General features: G+C 45.0%; 1 protein-coding gene across 11 annotated transcripts in view; it reads right to left on the minus strand.

Moving 5' to 3' along the window:
- Window positions 1-5048: 5048 nt before the first annotated feature.
- The window catches only part of Zfand6 (zinc finger AN1-type containing 6), a 66347-nt gene continuing 57665 nt past the window's right edge, over window positions 5049-13730 (minus strand). For all 11 annotated transcript variants that reach the window (XM_070042757.1, XM_070042755.1, XM_070042756.1 and 8 more), the window contains 3 exons: window positions 11307-11351; window positions 8535-8648; window positions 5049-5981 (listed from right to left, as the gene is read on the minus strand). In XM_070042757.1, the coding sequence (XP_069898858.1) occupies window positions 5833-5981; window positions 8535-8648; window positions 11307-11351 (308 nt within the window). In that variant the 3' untranslated portion in view covers window positions 5049-5832. The remainder of the gene's footprint in view (window positions 5982-8534; window positions 8649-11306; window positions 11352-13730) is intronic.

Here is a 13730-nt window from a genome sequence, read left to right on the forward strand (position 1 = left end):
ACAGGAGATGCTGGCAGGTCCAGGCAGACAAACCTGGAGACTGATTTCCAGTTAACCACCAAGAAGCCAGAAAAGGAGCTGCAGCTCAAATGGAAGAGCTCCAGCCTTGAGCAAAGAAGCCAATTAAGAGCACAGGACCCAGAGTTCCAGTGCCCTTAACTGTCACAAAACAAAGAGAAAGGAGAGGAGGAGAAAAGGCAAAGGGCAAAAGAAGAAAAAAGTTCTCTAAAAAAGAAAAAAAAAATTAACCCTCGTTTACAATGATGGGTGTTTACAGCTAATTGGACTTGAATCCACTGACTAGAATTAGACAAGTGCTTAATTTGGGGCAAGTGAAAGTATGTTTCCTCATCTCAGAAATAGAGACAATCAAAGTAACTCCAACTAGAATTCCAACCTTGGCCAAACAATGCCGCCTCACAGGAAGTGACCAATTAATCTTTTTTGTTCCTTTTTTTTAAACCAGGGATATCCAGCCAAAGCCAGCCATTGCTTTACTTCTAGGTTTTGCTTTGTGTGTGTGTGCTGGTCCTGGGGCTTGAACTCAGGATTTGGGTGCTATCCCTGAGCTTTACTCAACGCTATAGGGATCTACCACTTGAGCTACAGCCTGCTTTAAGCTTTCTAGTGTTCTCCTGTTGGGTTTTTGTGGGGGTTTTTTTGTGGTTAATTAGAGATAAGAGGCTCACAAACTTTACTGATCTGGCTTTCAACCATGATACTCCGAATTTGGCCTCCTGAGTAGCTGTGATTACTGGTAGAAACCACTGACACCCTGCTAGGTTTTGCTTTTCTTCGTGAAGACAACTAGAAATAAAACAGACTGGGGGCACAGTTGCAGGGCAGTGAATGCTGGAGGCCCTGAGTTCAGCCCGCACTGTGCCCCACCCACTGCGGGAGAATTTGGGTTGTCATTGGCCATGTGTTCTCACCCTACCTGTAAATGTCTGGGACAGCACTTCTAATTTAAAAAAAAAAATCATTTGCAGGGCTGGGAAGGTAGCTCAGTGGTAGAGTGCTTGCCTTGCATGCATGAGGCCCTGGGTTCAATTCCTCAGCACCCCATAAGCAGAAAAAGCCAAAAGTGGTGTTGTGGCTCAAGTGGTAGAGCGCTAGCTTTGAAGAAGAGCTGGGGGACAGACAGCACCGAGACCCAGAGTTCAGGCCCCACAACCAGCCCTCCCCCCTCAAAAAAAATCATTTGTTGTGCCACTCCTGGGGCTTGAGCTCAGGGCCTGAGACCCTGACTTCTTTTCCTCAAGGCTAGCGCTCCACCACTTGAGCCACAGCACCTCTTTCAGCTTGTTCTGAGTAGTTAATTGGAGGTAAGAGTCTCTTGACTCTTTCTCAACTCTATCTTTCCTGCCTGGGCTGGCTTTGAACTAAGATCCTCAGATCTCAGCCTAAATAGATAGGAATACAGGTATCACCTAGCTCTCCTCTCACCTTCTGAGTAGCTGGGATTACAGGTATGTGCTACCAGTGCTGGCTCCTTTACTTTTCACTGTCCCAGGGACCGGCAGAACCATTGGGCTCTATCTTCCGGATAGCGCTTCCCTTATCCACACTATAGGCACACGATCACAGTTACAATACTTTCCTAATACAAGCTGTCCACGGCTTTTGGAGGCCCCAAGGGTTCCAGATGCGGCCAAATTCTCAGTTTCCTTTTTATCCATCTCACCCACACAGCCCTGACTTCCCATTCTGAACATCCCAATGCTCACATGCTAATTCAAAAGGACCCCCCTCCCCCCAAAAAAGCCAGGAAGCTGAGTCTCTGAAAACAAAACTCAAAAACAAAACTGCATGAGTCTTTTCCTAAATCCCCAAAGATAGCAAGTGCAGTCAAGCCAGGCACCGGTGGTTCATGCCTGTAATTCTAGCTACTCAGGAGGCTGAGATCTGAGGATCGCAGTTCAAAGCCAGCCCAGACAAAAAAGTCCATGAGACTCTTATCTCCAATAAACCACTCAGAAGTGGTGCTGTGGCTCAAGAGGTAGAGCACTAGCCTTGAGCTGTAGAGCTGAGGGATAGCACCCAGGTCGAGTTCAAGCCCCAGGACAGACAAAAATAAATAAAAAGTGCTGTCACCAAATCAGCTTCATAATTAACTTTTTCCACATTGACACTTTGGACCTCTGGTAAACAAACCTCAGTTATGTTTCATGACCCTTGCTTCTGGACTGTCAGTCGAGGCTCACTGGGGGCCTTTTTTTGTATAAATTTTCCCTAAACACCGGCAAATGTGTCTTCAAATGTTTGATCAGTAAGGGCAGAGCTGGGGTTTGAACCTGAGCACTAGAGCATGAAAAACTATTGAACTACCATTTATGGAGCAGGAGTGAAGTGAGAAGAAAGCAGGCTGTTAATATCAGGGAGTGTATTATTCATGGTATATTATTTAGTTTGCTCGCTGTGAGATTTTATATGTAAAAAGATTATGAATGCAGGACTGGGAATGTGGCTTAGTGGTAAAGTGCTTGCCTAGCATGCATGAAGCCCTGGGTTCGATCCCTCAGTACTACATACACAGAAAAAGCCAGAAGTGGTGCTGTGGCTCAAGTGGTAAGAGTGCCAGCCTTGAGCTAAAGAAGGTCAGGGACAGTGCCCAGGACCTGAGTTAAAGCCCCAGGAATGGCAAAAAAAAGAGAAAGAAAGAAAGAAAAATAGAAACAGAAATAGCTATTAGAATAAAATCAGAATAGTATTATGTCTACAGGGAACTGTATGGACCTAGAAAAACTTATGTTAAGTGAAGTTAGGGCCAGAGAGACAAAGCACATGTCTCATGTGGAAGCTTGGGCTAAAATATAACCCTGATGACATACCCACACTGATTAAAGGATGGCATGCTCGGGGAGGAGTTCAAAGGTGGAACTCCTAAAGGATCATTTAACAAAAGGAATAACAAGTAGAAGCATGTTTGGGGGGATGGATGGAGGGCATGGGGGCGCACACAGAACGGAAGGAGGAAGGAGAGTGATTGCAGATACCATGTTCCATGTACATTATGTAAACATTGAACTATGTGACTTGAGGGTAGGGATGGGCCGGGGAAATGGGGGAGGAATGAAAGAAGAGGTAACGTGGATCAAGATGCACTGTACTCATAACCTGACTTAGGTAACTGTAATCTCTTAGTATGACTACTTAAATTTTTTTTTTTTTGGGTTGGTCGTGGGGCTTGAACTCAGGGCCTGGGTACTGCCCCTGAGCTTTTTTGCTCAGGGCTAGCACTTGGAGCCACGGAGCTGTTTCCAGTTTTCTGGTGATTCACTGGAGACAAATGTCTTATGGACTTTCCTGCCCAGCCCAGCTTTGAACCACGATCCTCAGATTTCAGCCTCCTGAGTAGTTAGGATGACAGGCGTGAACTACCAACACCTGGCCAATAAAAATTTTTGTTAATGATAAAAGGACAGGGGGAATGGCTGCCATAGTAGAGCACCTGTCTGAGCAAACGCAAGGTCCTAAGTTAAAAACAAAATTAAGCAACAACAAAACAACCAACTGCTGTGATGTGAGCTGGCAGCTCACAGCTATAATTCTCCCAGTTAGAAGGCTGAGACCTGAGGACCATGGTTCAAAGCCAAACAGGATGGACAAACCACCGAAATTCTTATCCCCAAATCACCTGGAGGTGTAGCTCAATTAGTGGAGTGCCAGCCTCGAGAAAAAGGTTAAGCAAGAGCTTCCGGTTCAGAGGTCAAGCACCAGTACTATAAACACATGGATATATGCATATATGTGCGTGGGCGCACACACATAGAGGAATGAGTTATTTCCTCTTTTTGGTACTTCGTTTCAGTTTGATTTAAAGGTGAAGTTTTTTTTTTTTTTTTTTGGGGGGGGGGTCCGGTCATAGGGCCTGAACTCTGGGCCTGGGCACTGTCCCTCAGCTCTTCAGCTCAAGGCTAGTGCTCTCCCACTTAAGCCACAGCGCCACTTCCGGCTTTTTTTTTCTGCTTATGTGGTGCTGAGGAATCGAACCCAGGGCCTCATGCATGCAAAGCAAGCGCTCTACCACTGAGCCACCTTCCCAGCTCCTCAGTTTGATTTTACATACATATAGCTCAAAGGAAATCCTTTCTAGTCATGATTTGCCAATAATTTTCGTTAATCATCAGTTTATACTTTATCAGAATCAAGTGATAATGGCTCCTTCCACCTAAATCTATGTGACTAAGTCTATTTAATATTAAACCATCCTAAGTCTGGGAAGATGGCTCAGTGGTAGAGTTCTTGCCTTGCATGCATGAGGCCATCGGTTCGATTCCTCAGCACTACATAAGCAGAAAAAGCTGGAAGTGGGGCTGAGGCTCAAGTGATAAGAGTGCTAGTCTACAGAGTTCAGGCTCCATGACCGACCAAAAAAAAAAAATAAATAAAATCAAACCATCCTTATGTTTATAGAACAGATATACTACTTTAAGCTGAGTGTTGGTGGCTCACACCTATCATCCTAGCAGGAGGCTGAGATCTGAGGATCATGGTTCCAAGTGAATTTGAGTAGAAAAGTCTGTGAAAGACTTTTATCTCTAATCAGCAAAAAGCCAAAAGAGGAGCTGTGGTTCAGTGGTAGACCTGCTAGCCTTAACCACAAAAGGTCAGGGACAGCACCCAGGCCCTGAGTTCAAGCCCCAAGACTAATACCAAAAAAACTCACACATTTTAAATCAAGAAATTCACTATTATAAAATAAACACTTCATTTTGAAAAGGTAGGTCTGTAAACCAGAGTCCAGAAGTGCCCCTGAGCATGTTTCTACTCCATGATTCTCCATTCAGCCCACTGTTTGAATTTCCAATGTGATCAGATAAAGATTTCTATGAATGCTAACAGGCTGTGATGGAGGGCAGAGCAGACACTGGATAAGGACAGAAAATACCACGTGCAATCTCAGTGACCATTTGTCCTAAGTCATGAACAGATGTGAAACTATTAGCAGTGCTCTTACCAAATTAGGAAAATAGAAAAACAGAAACCTTAACTGGACCAAATTACCCTACCAGGAAGACTTAGGAGAAAACGAGTGACACGGAGCATTCAGATTTTCCATTTTATTTAATCAAAGACTGGTGGATAAACATAAATACAGCACAATTACTTCAGATCATTCTTCATATTGTATACACAGACCAATGAACGTAATCTGAAAGAAACTTGCAGTCAGCAGTAAAATGCATTCAGCTTTTTCTTCCCTCGCTCAAAAACAAAAAAAAAAAAAAAGAAAGAAAAATGAAAAAACACACAAACTTAAAATCTCACCAGCACATACTCTCGTGTGACAAATGATCCTGACATAAATAGTGGTGCAAAGAAACTATGCTAACATATGTATAACCTTTGTTAATGGGGAAACAAACCAGAAGCAGCCATAATGATTAAGATACATTCAGTTACCAATGAACTAGCTGTGCCCGAGGGGCCTGGTGAACAGAGGATTGGTGTGAAAGAGAAAAGCTCTATCTACATAAACCACGAGGACCAAGCTGCAGGACAGCGCATGCGCGTGTAATACTGGAACCCAACACAGCCCTCCAAACTCACTCTCCAGGCCCGCTACGAGAGCCCTCTGCACGCAACTAAAATTAATCTTGAAAGAATAATACTTGCAAAGTTTAAGTCTTTTCAGCCACAGAAACTGCAATGGAAATAAATGTTCAGAGTCATTTTCAAAACAAAAACAAAAATCTATTCTTCTGATGACATGCATGATTAAAGGTCTATGCAAGATAACGCTGCTCTACATTCCCCACGACTAGAAAAAAACCTCAAGTCAGTTTTTAGTTTGCAGATGGTCAAAGGGTTTTGTATTCCAGCAGGAGCTCAAATCTTCTGGATCTTTTCACCAACAACTACTGGATTTTCTTTTCTGATTTTCTCAGCAGCATCAGCCTTGTAATTGTAAGAGCAGTTGTGTACATCTGAGTAGCGATGCACACCACAGTAAACATTTCCACACCGGCATTCAAACCCTGCAAGCAGTCAACATACACAAGTTAGATGATAGCAGTGTTCAGGTTAATTAGCATCAGGCAAAATCATCCTAATTAATTTTGTTTTGTTTACTTCTGGTGCCAATCCGAGAGCTTGAACTCAGGGCCTGGGTGCCGTGATCAAAGCTAATGTAGAGCCACAGCTCTACTTTTAGCTTTTTTAAAAAAAACTTTTTGGTGCCTAACTGGAGATAAGAGTCTCACTGACTTTCCTGTCCAGGCTAGCGCCACAGCTCTACTTTTAGCTTTTTTAAAAAAAACTTTTTGGTGCCTAACTGGAGATAAGAGTCTCACAGACTTTCCTGTCCAGGCTAGCTTTTAACTATGATTCTCAGATTCTCAGTAGCTAGGATGAGCCACCAGCATCAGGTATCCTGGCATACATTTTTTTTCTTTTCCTTTTTTTTTTTTTTTGGCCAGTCCTGGGGCTTGAACTCAGGGCCTAGGGACTGTCCCTGAGTTTCTTTTTGCTCAAGGCTAGCACTCTACCACTTGAGCCAGAGCACCACTTCTGGCTTTTTCTGTGTATGTGATACTGAGGAATCGAACCCATGCTAGGCAAGCACTCTACCACAGAGGCACATTCCTAGCCCCTGGCACAATTTCTTTAGCTGCACCCTTACAGGTCACTAACAATGAGCTTTATTTCTCATTTTTATCTGTAAACACAAATCTGTAAGAGGGCAGGACTGCTTCCCTGCGCTCATGTTTCTCAGCCTTTCTTCCTGTCAAAAATACGCTAAATTCAACAATTAAAAAAATAAATAAGCCGGGTACCAGTGGCTCACACCTGTAATCTTACTCAGGAGGCTGAGATCTGAGGATCTTGGTTCAAAGCCAGCCCGGGCAAGCAAAGTCCGTGAGAGTCTTATCTCCATTAACCACCAGAAAACTAGAAGTGGCGCTGTGAGCTGAAGAGCTCAGGGATGGCCCAGGCCCAGAGTTCAAGCCCCATGACTGACAAAATAAATAAAGAGCCCCTATATCACTCTAAATCATTTTCCATGATAGAATGTCTTTGACTATGTCAACCCAAATTGGAAAAAGCGTGAGAATAAAGTAAAGAATAAGGTAAATAAACTAGGAAAAAATAAATGAGACATTGGAAATCTCTTATCACTTTAAAAATCAAAATGCTGAAATGTAAAAGAAGCCTACCATCAGGAGGAAACCTCAACATTTAATTTGGAAAGATCAAACACCCTTCTAAAGGGACCATCGAGGGGCCGAGGGGCCACTGGTCACCCTGCACTCCTTTGCTAACAGTGTGGAGAGCAGCCAGGGTGGGCACAGATGCCAAGTTTCTTAGTAAGGCGGCACATCACAGCACCTGAGCCTCATCTAGGCACCAGGATTCTAGAAGAGTTAAGCCACCATGCTTAGTACTGAAGGACTGCAGGAAGCACCCGATGGGGAATAAACACGCAGGAATGCCGCTTTAATTTCTGAAGAACTCCTAGCTATTTTCCTGAAGCAGGATTTCTACTCAAGATCGTATCTGCTCGTCAGGACTATGTGTGGATTATTCAGAATAATGCCTGGCTGGGGTGACACGAATGCAGCAGTTTCTAGCCATAATTGCTGCCCTCCAGTCACCCTGGGCCTGTGCTCGCCACCAGATGGGCAGCGCCACCAGGATTCATGCTGCTCCTTCAGGGCTCGGCTTGCACTTTTAAAAGCAGCCTCCACACATTAAAAAAAAAAAGATATCTATATATATCTGAGACGAAGACTGGCTAGTGCTCTACCAAAGTTGGAGCCATGCTTCCAACCCCAGACTCCACACTTTTAAAAGCAGCCTCCATTTAGAGGCTGGAGGCCATCCCTGCCTTCCACAGGACCTACGCCACCTGCTTGTCTACTGCCCTCAAATCCTGTGGAAACCAGGTTTTAAAAAGCCATTTATTTTATGACCAAGTATGGAATTCAAACTTTTTTTTTTATTTCTTTAAGAAAGATGGGGGAAGGGGGGGAAAGGTGGCTCAGTGGTAGAACGCTTGCTTTGCATGCATGAGGACCTGGGTTCAATTCCTCAGCACCACATAAGCAGAAAAAGCCAAAAGTGGTGCTGTGGCTCAAGTGGTAGAGGTATTGAGGGACAGTGCCCAGGCCCAGAGTCAGAGTTCAGACCCCATGACCAGAAAAAAAAAAAAAAAAAAAAGAAAAAAGAAAGAAAGATCAGGGGGCAGAGAATGTGGCTTAGTGGTAGAGTGCTTGCCTAGCATGCACGAGGCTCTGGGTTCAATTCCTTGGTACCACAAAAACACAAAATAAAATTAAAAATAACCCTCACAAATTACTAAAGAAAACCAGAAGCACAAGGATACTTATCCAGTAGCCAGTGCCCCAGCAACTGTGGTGACATGACACTCTGCACTCTTCACACTGTTGTTTTTTTTTTTTAGGTCTGAGTGCCGAACCTAACAACATCTTTGTCATTGGTTAGCGCTCTACCAACCGAGCCCCGCTCCCCCTTCCCCCCAGCCAATCCCTACGCATAAGCCACTTCACCTCACGGACATGGACACTCACCAGTAAGGCCCACTTTCTTCCTGCACATGAAACAGCGATTCTTTTTCTGTTTTGGTTTCTCAAGAGACTTGCTTTGCTCTTCAGATGGCTGCTGTGCTGTATCTGCTACCGAAGCTGACAGAAACAAGAGAGTGCGAGTCAGTGTCCAGCTGTCCCCGGCCACTCGGGTACGTGCCAGCCCACCCCACCCCAGCCTGCAGCTCGCAGGAAGAAAATAGGGGTTGTGTACTCATTACTCACACAAATAGGTGCTCATCCATTACTGGGTTTCTCCAGCACACAGGCGGAAATACACCCAGAGTATATAACTGACATGTGAACACAACTCTAGATGGTAGATTTTCTTCGTTTGTTTAAGCTGCATGCTCTAATTAGTTTCAAAATTATATACTTGACAAAAAAAAAAAAAAGATAAAAAGGAGGAATGCTACTTGGGGCTTCTAGGCTCCAGTAAGGCCTCTGCTGCTCTCATCTCCAGGGCTCACCCATTAAAATATTAGAGAAAAGAAAATGTTGTGATGGACAAGTAAATTGATACACTGATGCACTAAAGCCAAGACCAAATGTACTAAGACTGAGGTTCGCTTACTACTCTCTCCCATTTCCCTGTAACAGGCCCTGCTTGGTCACTAACGCCAGGCCTTCAGTGCTGTCCCCACAGGCAGACAGTGACATGACACAGGAGACACTTTGTTGTCACCTCTGAGTGCCTGTCCTGTCACCACAGGGGCCTCCTCCACCAAGCTACAGGACAGGCCTTCTCTTCTCCTTACTCACTCTGCAGCTTCTCCATGAACACCCTGAACACTCAAGCCCACCCCCTGCTCCCCTCTCCACTAATCCTGGCTGCTCACCCTGCAGCCAATCATCTGTCTCGAATGAAAACTTACACATGTTTAAAACTCAGGTGGTGCCAGGCACCAGTGGCAGTGCCTGGCCCTGAGTTCAAGGCCCAGGGGCCTGCCTTTGTCGGTCTCACACCCTGCTGTGAATAGGGAGGACTCATTTCCACTGGCTACCAATCACCTGTCCTTCTCTTTACCTGGCTAACTCCATCTGGCCACCATTCGCCTGTCCTGTTTACCTGGCTAACTCTATCTGTAACTCCACTCAATCTGGACTTCCTGCTCAACTCCCACCCCAGTGCCCCTGACCAGGAAGTGCTTCCTGTGTGTCCACCACACCTTTCCACGGCCTGCATTGCCAGCTGGCCTTAGCCTGGCCTACGTGAGTTCTCTGAGGACAGGCACATGCACAGTGCTTACCGACCCCAAGGCCTCCAAGCACTGTGGGGCCGCCCGCTGTGCCCCACATGCAGCTCCAGGAGCTGCCACACTCAGGCGTTCCAGCATCGCCCTTAGCTAACGTGCTATTCGAGAATCTCAAACCAGCTGACAGAAGAAACAGCAGGAAGAAGGACTCTGCAATGACTGCCTCATCTACAGAGAAAGTTTTGCTTTATAAAACAAAGCAGGAACACCGCACACATTTTATTCCTAGACTAGGAAGGCCTTGAGGGCAAGACTTGAATGTCTTTCTTACAATTTTATCCCCAGTACCTACAAGAATCAAATAAGGTTTGACTATGTGCTTAGAGCTCAAAAACAAATCAGCTTGTTGTCTTTGAAATAGCTACCCATAATCAGTTTTTCAAACCAATGATATTCAAAACAAATTAACAGAGAAAATGGTTTAATGCCAGTAAACAATATCACCAACATCTTAAAAGACAAAAAAAAAAAAAAACACAAAGAAATAGGCCAGGCATCAGTGGCTCATGCCTGTCATCCTCGCTACTCAGAAGGCTGAGATCTGAGGATCTCAGTTCAAAACCAGTCCAGGCAGGAAAGTCCACATGGGCCTTATCTCCAATGAACCACCAGAAAACTAGAAGTGGCACTGTGGATCAAGTGGTAGAGTACTAGCTTTGAGCAAAAGAGCACAGGGGCAGCAGCCAAGCCCTGAGTTCAAGCCCCATGACCAACCATACCCCAACCCCAAAGAAAAAGAAAAAAGCCCCCCAAACTGGTGTTAACTATGGATACAAATGCATGATGGGACCTGGAAAGGCAGACTGAAAAGACATCAGTGCCATGCACACAGATGCTGCTTCATGCCTAAACCAAGGCAGTCCCAACGCAAACCTAGAGACGGGAACAGATGGCTTCTCATCACGTGAAGCAAACGCACAGCTTTAAGCATTAGGGGACTAGAAAAGCCTTTTGGGAGCTGCAAATGTGGCCTAGTGGTAGAGTGCTTGCCTCGCATGTACTAAGTGATTCCTTAGTACCACATAAACAGAAAAAGCCAGAACTGGCGCTGTGGCTCATATGATACAGAGTGCTAGCCTTGAACAAAAAGGACAGTGCTGAGGTCCTGAGTTCAAGTCCCAGGACTGGCAAAAAAAAAAAAAAAAAAAGCCTTCTGATTAGACAGAAACCTGGGGCCAATGAATGTCAAATATTCGCCCCAATCTTACCTGAAATGTGGCTAAAAAGCCTGAATTTACACAGGCACCATTGAATTCATAGGCTACTATACTGTGTGAGTCTGGTTCCCAGAAATGACTGTTCCTCAACTCTTCAGAACTGGGTGGATTCCCCCATTTGGAAATGGACTAGTCATGAAAAAACTGGTGAATGCATGCCCACGGCGCCCCAGAGCTGCCACAGCTCCCTGTGGGAGGCCCACGCGACCCGCTAACTGAACTGGAACCCGGCTAGAAAAGGCCTATGCACTGCCCTGGGCGGGAACGTTAGTTTAACTACCCACATGGAGGATCACATTCAAGAGGAACAAGGCCCTCTGCTCTGGGTCCTGTGGAAAGAAAAGAGAGAAAGCAAATTAATCACAAGAGTATACACTCCTCCTTACACACTATGTCTGCTGGAGCATTTTCATCCACAGTGTAAACACTAAAACAACACAAGATATCATCAATATCCCTAACATTACCTAGCTCATCGTGGCAAGGGATGCCTGTCCACATAATGCTGGAGGCCAGGTTGTGTCTCCTTAATCCTTGATCGAGGGCTAAGCTTTTCTCCATTCATTCTGGCTGTGTTCCAGGGCCTCCAGCACGCAGGTGCGGCACCAGGGATCTACCCCAGCAAGACTCTGGGAAGGCAACTATTTCTTCCTTCTATATACTACTGTGGAGCAGAAGGTCTCTCACACGTACCTGCTTGGGCAGGCATTAAGCCACGATTCTTAAGACTTCAGCCTCCGGAGTAGCTAGGGATTATGAACAGGTGTGAGACTCTAGTTGCCTGGCTGTATCTGGCATTTTTTCAGGAGCCACATTAACAAGTAATAACATCATCAATGACAGAATACTAATTAAGGCTCTCTACCACATAAGCCATGCTCAGCCCACATTCATTCTTCTGAACGCAGAAGGCTGGCATCTGTCAGAAATTTGATGCTTGTAGTGCTGGGAATGTGGCTCAGTGGTACAGTGCTTGCCTCTACTTAGCATGCATGAAGTCCTGGGTTTTATTCCTCAGTACCACATACACAGAAAAGGCTGGAAGTGGCACTGTGGCTCGAGTGGTAGAGTGCCAGCCTTGAGCAAAATGGAGCTCAAGAACAGTGCCCAGGCCGAGTTCAAGCCCTAGGATAGGGGAAAAAAAAAAAAAAAAAACATGATGCTTGTGCTACTGACGCTGGACCCTGGAAGACTTCAACACCAGAAGTGCATAAGGGTGTGCAGACTTCCCACCTTGTTCCCCGGATCCATGAGGAAGCACTCCAATGGAAACTGCAAGTCCTACAGCTTGACTGGTCTTTCTCAAGACTTTTTGCAACTTTCATCCATTCTCATTTTTAGCCTCACCAAGTTTTCCCAAATGAGTCCAAAGGAGTTTTTCCTGTGATTGCTGAGAACTCACATTTAGACAATTCAACTTGTAAGAATAACCCTCCAGCCAGGCGCTGGTGGTTCACACTTGTAATCTCAGCTACGAGGCTGAGATCTGAGGATCATGGTTCGAAGCTAGCCTGGGCAGGCAAGTCCATGAGACTCTTATCAACAATTAACCATCAGGAAACTCGAAGTGGTGCTCAAAGTGGTAGAGCGCTGGCCTTGAGTGAAAAAGCCCTGTGACACACACACACTCACACACACACACACACTCACACACACACACAATCTGAAGGTGAAACTTACATGTGATTTGCCAAAGGCTCACTTACATTGAAATTGCAAATGCTAGGTCTTTAGGAAATTTCAAGTTAATATCCGTTTAGCCTAAAAGTCATTAAATCATCCATTTTTTTAAAAAAAGGCTCTAAGCTTTTCAAATACTCTAAAAGTCATTAAATCATCCATAAAAAAAAAAAAAAAAGGCTTTTCAAATACTCTTAAATTCACCTTGGATGGAGCCAGGACCACCTTCTGAATTCATGGACTTAAGGGAGGTTGGGGGACAGTAAAATTCTCTGTATACTAGACTGGCATAAAGGTACATCACAATTATTAGTTCATCAAAATCTTCCTTCTTTGTCAGACGAGAATGATAATTATTGGTGCACTTACATTTTTGGTTTTTGGGGTTTTTTTGCTAGTCTTGGGGCTTGAACTCTGGGCCTGGGCACTGTCCCTGACCTTCTTTTTGCTCAAGGCTAATGTTCTACCACTTGAGCCACAGCACCACTTCTGGCTTTTTCTGTGTATGTGGTACTGAGGAATTGAACCCAGGGCTTCATGCATGCTAGGCAAGCACTCTACCACCAGTCCTGCACTCATGATCTTTTCATATATAAAATCTCATGGCGATGATCTATGTATCATAAATAATATACTCCCCTGAGATTAACAGCCTGCTTTCTTCCTTCTCACTTCACTCCTGCTCCACCTAGCTTCCCGTTCTGCTCTTGTGCTCTGAGGACTTCCTGCTCCTCCAAATACCTGCCCCGACACCAATCAGCCCATCCACCACAGAGCCTACTATTTAGTACCAATGACTCATGCCATCTCGAAATTCTATCATTTCTACACTCTTACATCTTCACTCGCCAAAGCCCTTCGCCAACCTTCCAGTCCAACGCAGCCCGCCCCACTCAGCCACCCACCACAGTGAAACTGTCAAACACTCAGCTGACTTTTCTGTTTTTGCTCTTAAAATACCCCTCCATCCCTGCTCTTCCTTAAAATCTCTACCTAACTAAAAGACTGATCATTTGTTTAACCATTTA

The sequence above is a fragment of the Dipodomys merriami genome, unplaced genomic scaffold (assembly GCF_024711535.1).
Source record: "Dipodomys merriami isolate MVZ:Mamm:240054 unplaced genomic scaffold, mDipMer1.0.p SCAF_33, whole genome shotgun sequence".
Taxonomy (NCBI): domain Eukaryota; kingdom Metazoa; phylum Chordata; class Mammalia; order Rodentia; family Heteromyidae; genus Dipodomys; species Dipodomys merriami.